Here is a 19,356-nt window from a genome sequence, read left to right as displayed (position 1 = left end):
AGAACTTATACTTAAGCTGCCGTACACATACGCACGTACACCCATTGAGCAATGTGCATTGTTAAATTCACGTTTTGTTTTGGATTTTTTTTCGAATTGGCGCTGAATATTTGGAAAAAATACATTTTTTCATGTTTAAATTGCATTTTAAATTCAATGACATCATCACAGCGCCGAATTATTTCGCTAAAATATGGTTGGACAATGTTGATTTCTGCGCAAATGTTTACTGGGCCCCCAAAGTATCGACCGAAGACGTTCATATTTTTGCTCAACCAATTGAAAACACATGCGGCTTTTTTGACACACATATTCACTGGCACATCCAATTCCACGACAGATTTCACATTAAGTACGCGCTACATGTTGTTTGCATTGTTTTGGTTCGTAATCATGTGAACCAATTGGAAATTGAGTTTGTGCAACAACAACAAAAAAACCATCGACGACTTAGAATGAAATTGCATAAATCATTTGACCAAAATTGACAATAGAATTTATTTAATCTAGTTTTTTTTATGTATTATGCATTTGTTGTGGTTTGGTCATTTGAGCTTCCGCGAGTAAAATTGCTCAAAATGTTTTTAAGTACGGTGTGAATGTGAGTCCAGTTCAGTTTGTCAACATTTTAGTCAAATTGACAGTTGCCGCCAAAACACATCAAAACAAACCGAGAAATTACTCAGTCCACGAATTGTTAACTGTTTATTTTCGAGCTTGGAAAAAGTGTTTAAATTCAAAAATGTGTCCAAACCAATTGTGATTCAATTTGTATTTATTGTACAATTTTTTTTCTCGTTTAATTGTAATTTAAGTTAGATGTAATTGTTTTTAATGTGTGCGACATTTTAGTTGAATTGTTTTGAAAAGAAGACACATTATTTCATATAAAGAAAAGACGAAGTCATGGGTATCCAGGGTTTACTTCCATTTCTTGACAAAGCAAGCGAAAAGATTCACATAAACAAACTGCGTGGAAAATCAGTGGCCATTGACTCGTACTGTTGGTAAGGCTTTAAAAATGTACTTTTTAAACGTCCACTTGGCACGACTCAAAAAACAATGTGAATTAAATGAATTCGTGTGTGATTTAGGTTGCACAAAGGAGCATTTGGCGTTGGTGATAAGCTGGCACGCGGTGAAAAGACTGATGTGTAAGTTTCATTGAACGTTTCATTGTATGAATAACAAATCATGAATTTGACATAAAAATGTCTGTTTTAGGCACATTGTGTACTGCTTAAAATATGTAAATATGCTGCTTTCTAACAATATAAAACCAATTTTGGTGTTCGACGGAAGGCATTTGCCGGCCAAGGCTGAAACAGAGGCCAAGCGAAGAGAGTAAGTGAATGTGAAGTAAATTTTGACAAATTACAAACTCAAAATTTCCTTTCGACTTTTCGTATTCCCATAGAAATCGTAAAAACGCCAAGCTACGAGCAATTGAATTGATGAAACAGGGAAATCACAAAGAAGCTCAAAGTCATTTGAGACGTTGTGTGGATATCACACATGAAATGGCTCTTGAGCTAATCAAAGTTTGCCGATCAATAAATGTTGATTGTATCGTAGCTCCTTATGAAGCCGATGCCCAATTGGCTTATTTGAATAAAATCGGTCTGGCTGATTATGTGATTACCGAGGATTCAGATTTAACATTGTTCGGTTGTCAAAAGATCCTCTTCAAATTGGACTTGACCGGAAATTGTGTACTTGTCGATTCAAACAAATTCCATTTGGCTATGGATTGTAATATAAACAAATTTACAATGGATAAGTTTCGGTTGATGTGCATTTTATCGGGTTGTGATTATTTGGACTCCCTTCCGGGCATCGGTTTGGCCAAGGCATGCAAATTCGTTATGAAAACCGAAGAAACGGACATTTTGCGAGCACTTGACAAAATACCGGCCTATTTAAATATGAGACACTTAGATGTAACCGACGAGTATAAAATAAATGTACTAAAAGCGCGTGCCACATTTTTACATATGGTTGTGTACGATCCAAGGAGCCGAAAGCAAGTACATTTACATGACATCGACGAACTCGGCACCAATATTGAGTATTGCAGTAATGCTGGAGAAATACTTGACAATAAAATCGCATTAAAGTTGGCTGTGGGCAATTTGAATCCATTTACAATGAAACAATTGGACGATTGGCATCCCGACCACAGAGAAAGAGTAAAATACTATTTGCTCTATAACTTACACTTTTTTTTACTTATATCATTAATTTTTCATTAGGCGAAAAACACCACAACTATTTCTACCAAAGGATTGAAAATTGCTAAGCATTCAAGCATTTGGAATCGGAACTATCGATTTTCAGTCATGCAAAATGAAACTGCTTCATCGTCAAATGGTATTGCTGCTGCGGCAGTATCAAAGGTACCAGTGAAGAGGTTATCCATGCCATCGAAGAGAGTTATTGAAACGTTTGAAGACGAAAATATACCCACCGAAAGTCAAAATGATGAAATGATTTTGGAGCAATACATGAATATCAATCAACCGTCACAAAAGCGTTTCAAAGAAGACAGTGACAATGATGACGAATCGTCAGCAGAAATGGATGCATGTGTTAAAAATGAATCATCGCCAAAGAAACAAATAACACCAAATCGGAATCCATTCAAGAAAGCAGATACATGCAAAAACGAATTATTGTCACCGACACGCATATCAAAGGATAACAATTCATTGATCAAAACTCAAAGCCCAGTTAAGCACTTTGACTATAAAAAATTAGAAAAATTGAGTCGATTCAGTCGAACAGCCGATCCAAAGAGGCAACCGGTGCTCAGCCGTTTCTTTGGTGGCAACAAAACTGAAGACGAAACGCCAGCAACGCCAGCAGCAACGAAAGTTGAGTCGGTCTCACAAATGAATAGCCCAGACTTATTGAATATGCCAGAGGAACCGAAGCCAAATTTATATTTTGATAGCAATGACAGCGGCATTCATTCACAGAATAACAACGAAGAGCAGAAAAACTCTCAGGGTAACGCCAGCGAAAAAAATTCGGCAGATGATGACGACGATGATGGGTTGAGTCTCTGTAGCCAACATTCGATACTTGATAAGTTTAAATTTGCAGCAAAAGGAAAAATGACCCAAGGTAGTGAATGCGAACGAATGGAGTCAATGGAATTTCAAAGCTCACAAAACTCGGATAATAATAAGACTGACAGCGAATCTAGCGAACTGCCAACACTTTCAAGTGACAATGAAAACGAAGTTGATAATAGTCAAAAGGAAACAAAGCAACTGCCAGGTGGAATGTGGTTGAGTGGAATTCAACCGATAAAAACGGTAATTCGAATGAAGAGACCTGCAATGGCAAAATGTGTGACTCATGACTTTTTTCCTTTTTTTCAGACTACAAAGACTGCACAGAAAACGACAATACGACGGAAAAAGTCAATAACAGTCAGCAATACATCGAAAAGCAATGCCCAACCTCGACTCAGTTCCTTTGGATTTCAACCAAAACCCGGAATGAAGCGTTGACAAAAAGTTTCCCAGTGGACTGAAACCAGTTTCAAACCAACATTGGTTCAATATAAAAATAAACAAAACATTTCTACATTTTATACTATTTATTGGATGTTAATTTTTTCTGAACAATTTTTTTCACTTTCTAAATAAAGTTTCTTTTACTACGGCAAAACATCCATCGAATTGTTGATTTTTGAGAGAAATGTTATTTATTCTTCGCTCTTTCCTTTATATTCGTCCAAATGTAACAAGACCCAGGCTGGCGTGAAGAGGATGGCGCACATCATACATGAAACTAAAACGGTCTTCTCCTGTGAAATAATAAAACCACATAGTAGATCATGAATTAGATTGATATAAAAATTAAACTCAAAAAACACCAACAACTGGGAGAGACGAAAATGGATTTATTGATTTTGATTGAATTTAAGGTTATGTCTTTTCTCTATTCCTATTATGTAATTTTTTCATTTGGGTTGTATTGGAAACACTAATATTCGAAACAAATTTGGCCTTTAAAATTCAAATTAAAACCAAATGACATTTTTACACGAATAAAATGGAAAAAAGTTCATTTTTAACGAGGAAAATATAAATATATTCCAAAATATAATAATCAAAAATGACTTACAGCTACAGATACATGACGACTTCTTGCACCACAAACGGCTGATGTTGAACGGCTTGGAACCTTAAGAAGGTTGTTTGCAATTGGACGCAACAAATTGTTGACCAACATTTTCGAAATATTTGATTGATTTTTTGTGTGGAAAAGCGAAAAAATTACTGATAACAATAAGCGACGCACTCAGAAATTGATTTTGCTCGTAAATGACAAATGATGAAAATATTTTCACTTTAAACGTCACAGTGTCACAGAGAAACGTCAAGAGTGTTTGGGACAGCAGACGGCAGGGTTCGATAATGAACAACACTGGGAAACTGTTTATGGAAAACAAAACGTTTTTCTTTGAATAAAAAGCGAGAAAATGATTTATTTGCAATTTTGGTTCGATTTTTACAAAAATCTTATCCCTCTCCTTGCATTATTACCCGTATTAGGTCTATAGTTGATGACCAACAAATAAATTTTTCGCAAGACTAAAATAAGATTCGAATCTTAAAAATATTGAAAGTGCTTTATGCGCATGCCAACCATCTGTTATAGCTCCCGAGCTCTCTATAACTGTACAGTGAAACGGCTTGAATATTTTTTTGTATTGTGACAAGAGCTGTATGTTGTTGTTTTCCTTTTTCTTTGCCATGCACAAGACCGCGAGAAATGCGTGACGAGAAAAAAGTTGCACACATATTGGTGAATAACGCATTTATAAAAAAAAAATATGACATATTAAACACTGGCTGCGCTGTATGTCTTGAGTGTATTGTGTGGTATGTATTGTCTCACTTGTACATACTGCGTCTATCCTATCCGTTTGGTACAAAACTTATAGCACACTTGTGTTGTGTGCACGTTTTAAAAATGTATCGCTTATTTTTCGGGAAAAGAGTGAGCAGCATATAAATCAGACAGTTTGTAACCAGTTCATTTTCATCAATGAATACGACCAGCAGCAGCAACTGTGAATCGTTGGAAAAACGGTGTTGTGTGCGCGCATTCAATGAAATCTGTCCGAAACAAAAAACCAAATATATGCGAAAAGACAAATATACTACTCTCTTGCTAAAGAGTTAGTACATTCACAACATCGTGCGAAACTAGTTGGGATTACCGTAATTTCGTGACAATGTGTAAAATGTGAACATTTATATTCTCAATTGAATATTTTCAAATATTTAAATTACGATAAAATAGGCGAATGAAGTGAAAGATAAATAAAGAATAGAAACGACCGTTCGCCTTCATTTACATAAAAAATAATATGTATTGGCATTCAATAGAGAAAGAGTGAAAAAAAGAGGAAAAAAAAATCAATAATATGATGAAATATGAGGAACTACAACATTGGTGTAGCAATGATATTTAATCAACGACCAACGATGTTGACGATGACGATTACTTTTGCACAAGTGAAATCAATTCGAATTTTATAAATAAATCGCGGTAAGTGTGTTTACTTCTCTTGTTTCTCTCTCTCTCTCTCTCTCTCTCTCTCTCGATATTTATGTCTATTTAAAGTTGCCATTAGGATTTTTCCGATCTAATTGGTTGACTGTGTGATTGCAAAGCGGCGGCGGTGGCAGGGCTATTGCTGGTACTATCGTGTGTGAAAGTAAAACGCGACAGCAGTAGCTTTGAAAGCCCGCTCTTCAAACAAACACAAATTTTATTGGAGAGAAATGAACGAAAATGAAATGGAAATAAATTGCAAAATAAAAACATAAAAATATATCGTTCTCTCTCTCTCTCTCTCTCGCTCTCTATCACTGCGGTGTGGTGGACGCGCGTGTGAAACGCCACAGTAACAAAAGACTGGCAAAACAAAAACCGATGAAATTCGTCTGATTGAATGTGTTAGGCGTAAATGTGCCTAAAAAACTATATATTCATTATACAACGTAATTTGACGCATAAGCACAGTCATCCATCAAAAGACTATTAAAAGACCTGTTTTGCGAAATGTTTTATTTTTTCGTCTACGATGTGTATTCAGTTTATTTCGGAATTTTGTGTCATTCGGCGAAAATATCTCTTAATCATGCACAACATTTATATGCCATTAAATCTTCTTCGTGTTTTACTTCGCAGATGAAATAAAAACAAATGTTCGGGATGTTGCACATCGATTTCGTATAAATGGTTGCAAATCAGCAGTCAAGATTTGTTGCAGTCGTGTTTTGCGTAAAAACATACATTTTTGTAGTATTCTTTCTAATTGCATAATAATTATGGTTTTTATTGGGCGTTTCCCCACCTCTTTTTATATAGTATACCGAGAATCGAACAAGAATTTCGTTGAAACTGCGACACTTCTTATGCAAAAATGTTAATATGAAAAATAAATACACATTTTGGCTACAATAAAATGCATATGCAAATGTTTATCGATTTTTCGACTTTAAACAAATTCTTCGCGTACACATGTTCTCAACCGTCTACAGCTCAAGTGCTTTGCGGAATTTAACTGGAAGAACAACTTCTTTTTGGCACTTGAGCGTGTAATATCTGCAATGAAGGAGGAAAAAAATACCCACGCAACGCGGGTTCCAAACATGGTAACTCGAAAAATTACTAATGAAGAAGTAAACAGCAAACAAAAAATTCCCAATAAATCATCAGACATTTCAGTTGTTATTCTATATGCTTTTTTGCGCTATCAATTATTATTATTCATATTCTATTGCTGGTGGCGCTGTTATTGTTATGACATTGTTCATGGTCACATTCCGTTTTCAATCGATTTCGATGAGTCAATGGCGTGCGGATACCAATGATTTTGATTGCCAATTTTAAATTCGAATTGAATCGATTTCCTTTTTAAAAGAGAATTTCAATTTTAACTAATTAAATTGGACAGGCGTTTCACATATATTTGATTTAATCAATAGATGTACATACATGGGGCGTATTCATTAGTTCCAACTTTTAATAGTTACTTATTAAATTGTTGTTCGTAACATTCTGGTTATTTTTTTTTGTTAAGAACGCGATCTGTTTTTTTATCGGCTCGGTTTCGTCAACGTTCGCATTCACTAAATGCGTTGAGCAATATAATGACTGGGTTGGAGATTATAGTTTTCTAATATTTAATTTCCACTGTTATTACAATGAACAGTAATTTTCTCTGCGCGTAGTAACCAATAATATATATATACTATATATATTATATAGATATATACGAAAAAGTATAATACATCGCACCATTAAAGTGGCTAATTCAATAGAATAATCCTTGTTCTTCATTTTTTTCTTTCATTTACTCGACCCTTATCGTTATGCTTACGTTGATACAGCTTTGTTGCTCCCCTGTTGACCCAATAAAAAAAGATGTGGCAAGTCGCATAAGTTCCAAATGCATGTACGTCATTACATTTATTATTTTCCGATGGCAATGATTAAGGGAATTAAAATGGATTAGAGTTTCGGCTAGAAGGTCATGCATTGTATTATTTCAATTAACACATCGTTATCGTTTGATAAATTAACACAGTGTGGCGAGAGAGAAAATATTTGAATTGGTAATGCGTATGTTTGTTTGGTGATGAGTGATGTTGCCGCCATCGTTATCGACGTTTGTAAGGTAAATTATGTGTATATAGTGAATGAGCGCGTCAGCTCGACTATTTTCCAAAGACATTTTAATTAGTTGATCGACAAACAAATTGTATAAACGGTGCAATTTTCCACACGCAATCCATCAACCATAAACTCTTTACCTGCAAACATTTGTATCACCATCGCTGCCGCCACCAGCAGCAGCAGCAGCATTCAGTGAGAGAGCATTTTTTTTACAAATCTTTAGCAAATGCAGTTTGGACCTAAGTGCATAATAACGAGAGCACTTTATTGCCTCTTCTTATAACGATCGAAACTTCCAATTTAACAATCTAATTTAATAGATATTGTTGAGCTAATTTACAATTGTGCAACACACACTCACACAGCCATTCCATTTTTGCACTCCAAATCGTACACATTCATGAGCATCACTTCGATAATATGCATGTGCGGAGATGCACATTTGAATTTCTCAACTACAACATTACTGACTAGAATGTACTTTAATTTGTGCTAACAAGAGCGATTTTCTATTTTTGTCATTTTGATGCACCGACAACATCTTTATCAAATGGGCTCTATGTGCATGTGTCGCATTATAACCGCGCTTCAACAAGGCCAGTGCGAAAAAGTACGCAAAATATGTGTAGTAACAAATGAAATACAATGAGAGTCTTATCAATTCAGCGATGGGATTTCGCATATTTTGATCGAGCTTCAAATTATGACGAATTTGCACAAAAGAAACGTTTTGCTTTTTATCGCTTTTTTTCAAACAGTGTGAATATCGTACCACAGCGTCAGTCCGAACGGATTAAAATAGAAACATCAAAAAAAAAGTACAAAAACCACTCGGCGAATAGGACAAGTCAGCCAACCAAAAACAGCGACCACAAAATAAAATATAATAGATATCGGTTTGGCAGCGCATGTGCCTGGATTAATTTGCATTTGCTCTTTGGCATTTTGTTTTAATCATGACAGCATTTGCTCATTTTAGCATTTCGTTTTGATTTCGTGTTCGTGTAGGACAAAATTGAAATTTAAAACTGAGGGTTTGGTAGTCAGAAAAAAAAACACACACAAATACATATTTACGACTTCTTTATTGAATATATACTGTGACTTTTTTCACAGTGTGATCGAAATCATTGGCGTTGTCTTACAATTCAAGCATAATTTCGATTTAATTTAAATTGATATAAATAATTGTTTTTGTGCATTTCCAGGGACGATGAATAATATTAGACGACAATTATGGTATCACTCTAATCCATGCTGTTAGACGTCAAACAAACACCAATTCTATAAATAAACAACCATTTTTTTTGGAGTCAAAATGCGCGGTAATTCCAACTATTGTTATAATATTTCAATATTTTTTTAATTAATTTTCCGTTTTGTTTTGTTTCTTTCGATTGTTTTTTTCTGTCTCTCGCAGGTCGACGTATTCCGATTGCTTTACCAAATACAGGAGCATTGGCTCGTAAACGAAATTCATTTTATTTACGAGCCTTTCTAGTAATATGTTTAGTACTATTCGCTGTGCTACAATTACATTTAATAAATAGTCGTGAGTACTTTTTAACAAGCTCGAAAAAGAAAAACAAAGAATCCAATGAAATGCACTTTCCTCACCCGATCTCTTGCTCTTTCTCGTTTTCTATCTCTATTTAGCCGATTATCGGGAACAGCATTCAATAAATGAACTGGCAAACGACTCATCGGCGGCCATTCTGCAAATGGTGCCAGTAGTTTATCGTAAATTTTTAACGATGAAACCACGTAATCAAACGAACAATAATAAAAGTTTAAATGGCACAAACGAAGGGCGAAACCATCCAACTGTACTGTCCCATGTAGAAGAAATATTGCGAAACATTGCACGATACAATGAACTACAGTCGGTTCTCAACGAAGATCTATTCGGTCCATTGGCCAATGATTCTGTGATAATTGTAATTCAGGTGATTATTTTGCTCTTGCTTATTTTTCTTTGTTTCCATTCTTTTTATTGCTACTTAATTAAATACAATAAATCACACTCTGTCTACTTGGCGGATTGTTTTTCTTTTTGCACAGGTTCACACACGAGTTGAATATTTACGGCATTTGATCGTGAGTCTGGCACAAGCTAAAGATATTTCCAAGACACTTGTAATATTTTCACATGATTATTATGATGAAAATATTAACGATTTAGTGCAAACGATTGACTTTTGTAAAGTCCTACAGGTATGCTATACATCCATTCCATTTTCATTTTGAATTTCCATTCGAAACGGCCATTTTAATCATCGACGCTCGATCTTTCCAGATATTTTACCCATATTCGATACAAACACATGAGCATGAATTTCCCGGCGAAGATCCCAATGATTGTCCACGAAATCTCAAGCGAGATCAGTGAGTACAATTAATTTGTCGAAGTGACAAATGCCAATCAATTTAATGTAAACCACACACATATCGATTTCAATTTTTTCTACTATCATATAGAGCTATTGCACGAAAGTGTAATAATGCACTTTATCCGGATCTATATGGTCATTACCGTGAAGCCAAATTCACTCAGACGAAACACCATTGGTGGTGGAAAGCGAATCGAGTTTTTGATCAATTGGATGTCACGCGACATCACACAGGTAAATTGCCGTCTACCATACCACAAATTAATTTGAAATAATTGAAAAATGGTAAACCATTCGGAGAAAATGATACTCCAAGTAATGACAATGTATGCTTTTTTCACATTACAATTTGTGTGTTGTAGGTCTTGTGCTGTTCCTTGAAGAAGACCATTATGTGGCTGAGGATTTTCTGCATCTACTTGAACTAATGCAGAAACGTGCTAATGAGCTATGCGCACGTTGTAATATCTTATCGTTGGGCACATATTTGAAAACATTTAACTACTACACATACGCAAATGTGAACAAGGTAAATTGACATGCATTTTTAATGTGCATCTAAATTGATTTTTAGTTCGGTTAAATGTAGAAGAAACGTAAGAAGCGCGTAACAACCGTACATAAATAAATTATGCAAAGTGTCTCGGTATTCTATTGTCATTTTGTGAAATGAGACAGTAATGTAGCACGAGCATTATTTAAATCCCAATGGCACATGTGCACTCCATTCAGTGAAGAATTACCTGTGTCCTCAACCGAACTTTAAGTTCTGAGGCGTCGTTTTTTTTATATAGTGTTTTAAGAAAATAATGTTCCAGTGTCTGTGTCACACATTTTCACGTCCATGTAATGATATTATGCCATTTGTTCATGTGTACATATATATATTTTTTGTAAACCATTTACCAATTTAACTCTCACACACTCTATTTCTATTCATTACACTGACACCTCTAACCAAATTAACCAAAACCAAATGCACGACCATACCATACCACACCACATACACATCGATCGAAACGAAAACCAAAAAAAAAACATTCAGAAATCGTCATCTGGCGATGGAATGCTTAGAATGAAAACGGAAAAACGAGCCACGGAAACATGGGGATATCAAATATTACCTACGCTTTATTCCACTTACCAAAAGGTACTTAAGACCTTTCTGTCTCTCTCTCTCTCTGGCTGACAACATTTTCATACAACTCACTGTCTCTATCTCTTTTTATCTCGCACCATTTTCTTCGCTTCTCTTTTATAAGTTTCTGATTCATTTGATTTATGCGGTTTGGCTTTCGGCAGCTTCAATAAAAGTGTGCCATTGGTTATCCGCATGGCTTTTTGCATGTGCTATACATAAATCTCTCACTGTATATGCTATTGTTATTTGAAATTGCGAAATTCTGATTGGTTTTGTGCGGTCAATATATGCACCACCGCAAGAAAATTTCTCGCACAAATTTTTAAGTTAAAATTGGAATTGAAAATGAACAAAGAAAAAAAACTTTTCAATTTTGATTTTGAAGCGCCATTAAATCTTCAGCTGGTTTTAATTGGTGAAATGACCTTGGCAAATACGACGGCCAACGTCTTAATACAATTTTATATTATATTTCGAATTCATTCAGTGTTTGTGCTTGTTATTTATTCACTTTCTTAACTCTTTTTTTTCCTCCTCTCTTACAAAATCATGCAAACAAAACAGCAAAACTTTCCATTTGCCCTTTGATGTTGTTAATGTTATATATTCAAAAGTTTTTGGATTTGTGTTTTTTTTTCTCATTTTGATTGTGTATTTGTTCTCGACCTTCTTTTTCGTGCGAGAACAAAAAGTTTAAGTGCAGTTTCTTGATTATATGCTTTACACTTTTTTTCCATTATACCATCATTTGGGCCGTCCCTTTGTTATGTTGTTATTATTATTGTTGTTGTTTTTGTTGTTGTTATTACACTGCATCGAATTATTGTCTACATTTTTCTCTCTCGGCAGATTGGCATATTGTACATTTGCGTCATATCTTTTATGTATTTATATTCGAAATTGTTATGCATTACATTTGAATTGCATCCACACCAATTTGAAAATGTATATATTTAAATTGCACACATTATTAAAGCGGTTTTTTTCTAGTTACACAGAATGATGATTTAAATTTGATAAAATAATGCTGTTGTAGTTTTTCATGTACTTTTTTTTACAAAAATTGCACGGTAATTGCACCAACACCTTGTATCGTCATCAATCGTCCAACACCGTTATCGCTGGATTCTTTAATTATTAAATGGTATGTTTTAATGGATTGATTACAAAATTTTCTTTCGTGTTTGGAATCGGTATAGGTCGAGGTGATCCCATGGATATCCAGCAAACATAATATGGGCTTCGCCTTCAATCGAAGCACTTGGCGTGAAATAGTGCGATGTGCAAATCATTTTTGCACGTACGATGACTACAACTGGGATTGGTCACTACAGCATGTATCCCAACAGTGTCTACAAAAGAAGCTACATGCAATGGTTGTCAAGGGACCACGCGTTTTTCATATTGGCGAATGGTATTTCATGTTTTGCTCTTTTTATGCTTTTTGTAACAAAACAAAAATGACGTCGTAAAACCTCTCAAACTAATGGCGGTGGAATGCCCTCGATGTTGAATCGTTTTTATGTGATCCCACGCGATTGGGAGGTTTTACTGAATTTCAATCGAATTCCCATAGGATACTTCCTATCTCCGATTACCCAATTTATATACATCTTCTTCTTCAATTTCAGCGGCGTACATCATAAGAAGAAAAACTGTGAATCGAATCAGGTCATTTCGAAAGTGCAGCAAGTGCTTCGCATTGCATCAAAATCACATCAACTGTATCCGAAAATGCTAACGCTAACGGTGGCCAGTGTTGTTAAGAAATCAAAACTACGCAAAGGCAACGGCGGATGGTCAGATGTACGAGATCACAATCTATGCTTGAACGTCACTTGGGCCAGCTATTGATCGAATAATGGAATCTGAATATAACGAGTCGTTTTTTTTTCAGCAATAAAAAAATGTATCAAATGTCGCAAAATAGCGACAACCAAAAAAAGAGTAAAGTTAACCGTCACTTTAAGTGTGCCACACAAGTGAATTGAAATTTAAGGCAGATAAAGATATTTGATTTTCTTCTCGGTTTTGTGATATAATAAAACTTCGAATTTTCATCGTTACACGCATATTTTTTAAGAAGGACATATTATGTATTTTATTTACAAGAATAGTAACGCCATTAAATAAGCCATACGTACATTTTTTCTCACAATATCTTTTTGTGAATTTTCCACAACTCTATGTAAATCAATGGAATTTTATTTGTTGCTATAAAAATCTAGTCAAATACAGGATTTTCCATAGATTGTTCACATTCGATCGAATAGAAAAACCAAAAAAAATAAAAAATTATTGGAAATCTCTAGTCAAAATCAAAATTTTATATAACAACTATTCGAAAGGTAGAGCTATAAAACTGTTAACCAGCAAACAAACATAAATTTACATTTTTATGAAGAAAAAAAATCCGTCGTTCATAATGGATGGCTTTTTTTCGATAACATAAAATATTTGTATAAAAATGCAAATAAAATAAAACGCAACATGTTAATTTCAATGAGCTTTTTAATGTGAAAAGATCCATCACATGCAAACACACACCTCAAAATATACAGAAACTTTTCTTCTTTGTGTAAAAATAAAAAAAAAACGTAACTGTAAACAAATAAAAAAGAAATCAATCAATTGAGACACATTGTCAACAGAAAAAGTATGTTTGTAAAAAAAAATTAAATAATGCAAGCGATCGAATAGATAGATTATAACCAAATTGCTCAATAAATAAAACGTGGTATAATGATAGATATACACTAACATCGACCATTTTTAATAAACAAAAATCGATTTAAATGAAAAAAAAATGAAGACACCTTCTTGTTTCTCTTATTTCTACTTTTACCCGTGTGTAAAGCCGGCTAATTTGGGGCGTTTTGACCGTCTATATGTGAATGCTTCGAACAAAAAAAAAAAAAAAAACACAATTATAGTCAACTTTGCAATCAAACAGTCAAACTTCCCAAAATCGCCAACTGTGATGATTTGAAAATCTGTATGAAAACCAGTCAACTTTGATCAACTTAGCCAGTCGAATACATTTGACTGACTGTTAGTCACTGTTTTTGTACACGGGTAGCTATTTGATTTTAAAACAGAGCTCAAATCCGCAACTCAAGCTAGACGCGCTTTCCGGAAGTCGTTTCCGCGACTATAAGTGTAAGTATGACTATTTTTGCTTTATTGCGTTGTTGTATTAGTGTGAGACGCATCTCCTAGCAAATTTGGTCTTCGTAAGTTAGATTTCATGCGCTGTTTGATTTAAACAAAAGTCTATTTTGAATAATAATGAGTGACATTTTTATATATCGCCGAACCGGATTTTTTTTAAAAAAATCGCAAAATGACGTAAGACCGTCGCAAATTCTGCATTCCATTTGTATTTCTATCGAAGCGTTTTTTGTTTGTTTTGATTCTGAAAGCTGCGAAAATCTTGGGTATCAATAAATGTGGGCCATTTTTTTGGACATATTCCCCTTCCATCTTCGTATGGGCGTCTTATTTATAAATTTCAAATATTAATGAAAGTAATATCACTCATCAGTCATCACATGTTTATAACATTTGTTTGTGTATTTCTGCTTGATAACAATTTAAAGGTCAGAATACTAAAAATTCGTTCTGTATTTATCAGCATATTCTCGCATTTATACACAATAAATATGCAAAATTCACAGAAAATATAAGACTGTTTTCTTGTTAACTAGAATGCTACGACATCAAATGTCAGAGAGATGAATTAACAAACTTATTTTGAATAAACGGCAGTCTCTTTTGAGTTGTGATTGTGGCACGAGCTTGAGTGACTTCTACTCGCTCAGCAAACGTTTAACTAAAATTTTGTATAATGGGGTCTACAGCGAAATTGTATTTCTGTTCAAAATCAATTTGTAAGCAAGTGTTAACATTCGATTTATTTATTCGATTACATATTGTTGGTTTTTCTTTGTTTTTAGATCGCCATATTAAAATACTACTTTCAAATTTGGGTGCAATAGTTCAAAAACGAAATCCATTTTATTTGAAAATGGTTTTTGTAATGTGTCTGATAATAGTACTATTTGCGGGTTTACAATTTGATTTTATAAAAGCCGAAAGTAAGTATAATTCGTAAGAATTAAATTGAAATTGGAATTTCACTTTGTGCGAATCTGTTTTACAGAATTTCCATTTAGATTAAATGTGATAACTTCTTATGTTGATAATAAAAACAGTGAACAAATTTTATTTAAAGCACAACAAGTTCAAAATGATAATTTGTTCGAACCGTTGCGAAACGACTCTCTAGTGATTGTGATACAAGTTCATACACGAATCGAATATTTACGACATTTAATTGAAAGCTTAGCCAAAACGAGAAACATCTCTGATACACTGTTAATATTCTCACATGATTACAACGATGACAAAATCAATGAATTGGTGCGATCGATTGAATTTTGTAGAGTCCTTCAGGTATACCGAATACTGAATATGTGTTATCAAATTTAAAACATATCTTTATTTTCGTTTATTTTACTCTATAGATATTCTATCCGTATTCGATACAAAAACATAAACATGAATTTCCTGGCGAAGATCCAAACGATTGCCAACGAAATCTTAATCGAAATCAGTGAGTTTTTTTTTTCATAATACATCAAATTTTATATTTAGATGTAGATTCAGAAAAGCCGGCCGCACGTGTGTTGCTAATAGCTAATATTGATGCTTTCTGAATGTGATTAACATGTGTCTTAAATGAGTGTTTTTGCTAAATTCGGAGTGACTTTAAAATGACACACGAGTTTGATGATTTGTTTTTTTTTTCTAAATTCGACTCCTACAGTAATCGATTTCAAATTTTTACCAATTAGAGCATTGGCGCGTAACTGTAACAACGCAAATCATCCGGATATGTATGGTCATTATCGTGAAGCCAAGTTCACACAGACAAAACATCATTGGTGGTGGAAAGCCAACCAAGTTTTCGATCACTTGGACGTCACGCGACATCACACAGGTTTAAGATTCAATACCAATACACAAACATTCAATGACAATTCAAGGAAAATAAGCGTAATAATTGATGTTTTTTTCTCTATTGAAGGTCTTGTTCTTTTTCTCGAAGAGGATCACTATGTGGCTGAGGATTTTCTATATATTTTGACGTTGATGCAGAAGCAAATGAAGAATAAAGTCTTTGCAAAATGCAATATTTTATCATTGGGAACATATCTAGATTCCATTGATATGTATCACCATCAACGCGCGAATGAGGTAGACAATTTAAACAAATGTTAGACGATTTAAATCGAACAATTTGAACAAATAGGTAAAATCAATGCCATGGATAAGTGTCAAACACAATATGGGATTTGCATTCAATCGCAGCACTTGGAACGAGATTTTGAAGTGCAAAAATCTATTTTGCACTTACGATGATTATAATTGGGATTGGACTTTGCAACACATATCTGAAGAGTGTCTTCCACAAAAATTTTACGCACTGGTCGCAACAAGACCGCGTGTTTTTCACATTGGCGAATGGTTTGTAATTTTGTTGTTTTTTTTTTTTCGTTATGAACAAATTCTGAAATGTGGTTTATTTTAGTGGTTTACATCACGAAACACAGAATTGCAAAGCGGATCATATTGTAGCACAAGTTCGTAGCGTTCTTGCCGAAAATACATATGAATTCTATCCGAAAAAATTGCGGTTAGCAGTTGGCGTTGGTACAGGACCTAATTATTTTGAACCAAACGGCGGATGGGGTGATGTAAGAGATCACAATCTGTGTTTAAGCTTCACAAGTCAGAATAAAACAATCGATCTAAAACAGTTCAGCTGATTAAATATAGTGCATTGTATGGATATGAATTTATTGGGCAAAAATATAACAACGATCTCAATTATGCCAAATGAAATTTGCATTCGAGTATACATACAAATAAAACAGATGATGATGATAAACGGAACCAAAAAAACGATACTTCAAAATGATATTTAGCTGTGACAAGATATATTTGATGCATTTAGAAACTGAAACGCATAAATGTAACTAACGGAACCGAGTGAATTTATTCTTAATTTTAAATGAAAAGTGATGAAAATTTGATATGATATTAAAAGGCTATAAAGTTAATACTGTGAAAGTTTTTGTATGCCATTTTTTGCGAAAATCGATTGTATCGTTGAAAAAGCTTGCAATGAATCGTAATAAAAAACAACGCTTTATTCGTGTTATTTTAATAGCAATTGTGATAGTTTTTGATACATATTGTACGTACAATTGTAAGTAAGCTCGAAAATATTATTTCTATTATTGAACATTGTATATATTTATTATTTAGAGAGCAAATAAAGAAAAATCAAAAAAAGATCAAAAGAAGTTTCTCTATGTGCAGATTTCAAAAGTGAACCATCTCACATTGAAGACATAATTAAAAATATCGATCATCACAATACGCTGCAGCCGATTCTGAATGAAGATCGCTTTGGGCCATTACACAATGATTCGCCGGTCATTGTTGTGCAAGTGCACAAACGAATCGAACATTTGAGATATTTGATTGATAGCTTGGCACGAGCTAAACACATTTCCAACACACTTGTAATATTTTCACATGATTATTATGATGAAAGTATTAACGAACTTGTACGGCACATAAATTTCTGCAAAGTTTTACAGGTAAATTTACAATTTTTCAACTGCTGGCGCTTCAGATTTGTATAATTCTTGCAGATATTTTATCCATTTTCGATTCAAACGCATGAGCACAAGTTTCCCGGAGACGACCCAAACGATTGCCCCAGAACTATCAATCTACAAGAGTGTGTATCGAATTTAAATCTATTTTTCTTCAATAATACCTTTCCAAAACTCATTAGGACGTAGGAAATTCGTTTTTCAATCCATTTTTTTTATTTTGTAATCAACTATACCTGAGCAGAGCAATTCAGCGTAAATGCAACAATGCACGTTATCCAGACACCTATGGACACTATCGTGAAGCCAAGTTCACTCAGTTGAAACATCACTGGTGGTGGAAAATGAATCGTGTTTTTGATCAGTTGAATGTTACTCGACATCACACAGGTGAATCCAATCGTTTACGCACTTCTTAAGTATTCGGATCTAAAGGGACTTTGTGAATAATGTCAGGTCTTGTACTATTCATCGAAGAGGATAACTATGTGGCTGAGGATTTTCTACACGTTTTAATGTTAATGGAGAAAAAAACGGATGAAATATGTCCAAGATGTAATATTTTAGCGCTGGCAAGATATGAGCCATTTTCAGAAACTTACTTTAATCTGGAACATCTGGATGAGGTTTGCATTAATTGATTTTAATAATAATCAATTTAAAAAAATCAAAGCTTGAATTTCGAAAATAGGTAGGGATCGCTTTATGGAATCATTTTTGGGGATTTGCATTCAAGCGAAGTACTTGGCTTAGCATTGCCAAATACTCATTGATTTTTTGTACATACGATGATTATAATTATGATTATTCAATTCGCTATTTATATCAAACATTTCTTCAAACCGAAATTTACACAATGGTAACAAATCAGGCGCGCGTATTTCACACTGGCATATGGTTTGTGTCATTTTTTCTAATTTTTTCAATTGAATTTAAAATTAAAGTGTTGAATATTTCAGTGGCCTTCATCATGAACACAAAGAATGTAATCCGGAACAAATTGTAGTAAAGTTACGAAAAGCACTTGACCAGAAGTCACATCAACTTTATCCAAAAAACTTGACAGTTCTATTTAATTATGATAATTTATTAAACCAAGATGAACCTCTGACAGTAAACGGTGGATGGGCCGACGTACGTGACCATGGACTTTGTTTGGATTTCAACAAGAGAAATGACTAAAAATACATTTTTTTATTATTTATTTGGAATTGCCAAAATAACAATTGTTTATATTAATCCACAGCTGTTTTTTCCGATTTTTAACCCGATGTTAATTCAACGCGAAAAACTTAAGGTTGAAATCGCCGTTGTCAATCGTTTGTTCCCACTTAAAGACAGCCATTTTTAAAGTCATAACTTTTTTTTTATGTAATAATGAATAAAGGCAAAAGTATACAATTGAGTAAACAATGCATACAAATGTGCT

General features: G+C 34.0%; 4 protein-coding genes and 1 long non-coding RNA gene across 10 annotated transcripts; 4 read left to right on the top strand and 1 right to left on the bottom strand.

Annotated features, from left to right (window-relative positions):
• Positions 1-432: 432 nt before the first annotated feature.
• On the top strand, positions 433-3,689 carry LOC116341842 (exonuclease 1). Its single transcript, XM_031769153.1, has 6 exons — positions 433-1,007; positions 1,095-1,154; positions 1,225-1,344; positions 1,418-2,189; positions 2,253-3,320; positions 3,387-3,689. Exons 1-6 carry the CDS (start codon positions 907-909, stop codon positions 3,516-3,518), a joined length of 2,253 nt encoding a protein of 750 aa, XP_031625013.1. The 5' UTR covers positions 433-906; the 3' UTR covers positions 3,519-3,689.
• Positions 3,593-14,098, bottom strand: LOC116341844. Of its 4 annotated transcripts, none has more exons than XR_004201205.1 (3): positions 14,084-14,098; positions 4,138-4,448; positions 3,593-3,817 (listed from the first exon to the last, which is right to left on the bottom strand). It is a non-coding gene; the product is annotated as an uncharacterized LOC116341844 (long non-coding RNA). The 4 variants fall into 4 exon arrangements; XR_004201202.1 differs by lacking the exon at positions 14,084-14,098 and adding an exon at positions 4,560-4,574 and having other exon boundaries at positions 4,138-4,474; XR_004201203.1 differs by lacking the exon at positions 14,084-14,098 and adding an exon at positions 4,560-4,574.
• LOC116341843 (alpha-1,6-mannosyl-glycoprotein 2-beta-N-acetylglucosaminyltransferase-like) lies at positions 4,882-13,304 on the top strand. Of its 2 annotated transcripts, XM_031769154.1 has the most exons (11): positions 4,882-5,571; positions 8,916-9,032; positions 9,128-9,259; positions 9,364-9,653; positions 9,769-9,921; positions 10,004-10,092; positions 10,186-10,331; positions 10,460-10,626; positions 11,143-11,247; positions 12,438-12,652; positions 12,870-13,304. In XM_031769154.1, the coding sequence occupies exons 2-11, from the start codon at positions 9,026-9,028 to the stop codon at positions 13,090-13,092; spliced, it is 1,527 nt and encodes a 508-aa protein (XP_031625014.1). In that variant the 5' UTR covers positions 4,882-5,571; positions 8,916-9,025; the 3' UTR covers positions 13,093-13,304. The 2 variants fall into 2 exon arrangements, with proteins under 2 accessions (XP_031625014.1, XP_031625015.1); XM_031769155.1 differs by lacking the exon at positions 11,143-11,247 and having other exon boundaries at positions 4,888-5,571.
• Positions 14,099-14,942: 844 nt separating the features above from the next.
• On the top strand, positions 14,943-17,322 carry LOC116341969 (alpha-1,6-mannosyl-glycoprotein 2-beta-N-acetylglucosaminyltransferase-like). The gene is made up of 8 exons (XM_031769413.1): positions 14,943-15,128; positions 15,195-15,335; positions 15,401-15,693; positions 15,765-15,853; positions 16,095-16,240; positions 16,328-16,497; positions 16,553-16,767; positions 16,832-17,322. Exons 1-8 carry the CDS (start codon positions 15,086-15,088, stop codon positions 17,067-17,069), a joined length of 1,335 nt encoding a protein of 444 aa, XP_031625273.1. The 5' UTR covers positions 14,943-15,085; the 3' UTR covers positions 17,070-17,322.
• LOC116341970 (alpha-1,6-mannosyl-glycoprotein 2-beta-N-acetylglucosaminyltransferase-like) lies at positions 17,307-19,170 on the top strand. Of its 2 annotated transcripts, none has more exons than XM_031769415.1 (7): positions 17,307-17,512; positions 17,626-17,909; positions 17,964-18,052; positions 18,172-18,317; positions 18,384-18,553; positions 18,619-18,824; positions 18,887-19,170. In XM_031769415.1, the coding sequence occupies exons 1-7, from the start codon at positions 17,338-17,340 to the stop codon at positions 19,107-19,109; spliced, it is 1,293 nt and encodes a 430-aa protein (XP_031625275.1). In that variant the 5' UTR covers positions 17,307-17,337; the 3' UTR covers positions 19,110-19,170. The 2 variants fall into 2 exon arrangements, with proteins under 2 accessions (XP_031625275.1, XP_031625274.1); XM_031769414.1 differs by having other exon boundaries at positions 17,611-17,909.
• Positions 19,171-19,356: the final 186 nt, after the last annotated feature.

The sequence above is a fragment of the Contarinia nasturtii genome, unplaced genomic scaffold (genome assembly GCF_009176525.2).
Source record: "Contarinia nasturtii isolate CC-2019 unplaced genomic scaffold, AAFC_CNas_1.1 Cnas_scaffold_810, whole genome shotgun sequence".
NCBI classification, from domain to species: Eukaryota; Metazoa; Arthropoda; class Insecta; order Diptera; family Cecidomyiidae; genus Contarinia; species Contarinia nasturtii.
Note: the sequence above shows the minus strand (reverse complement) of the source record. Positions and strands in the feature narration are given on the sequence as shown.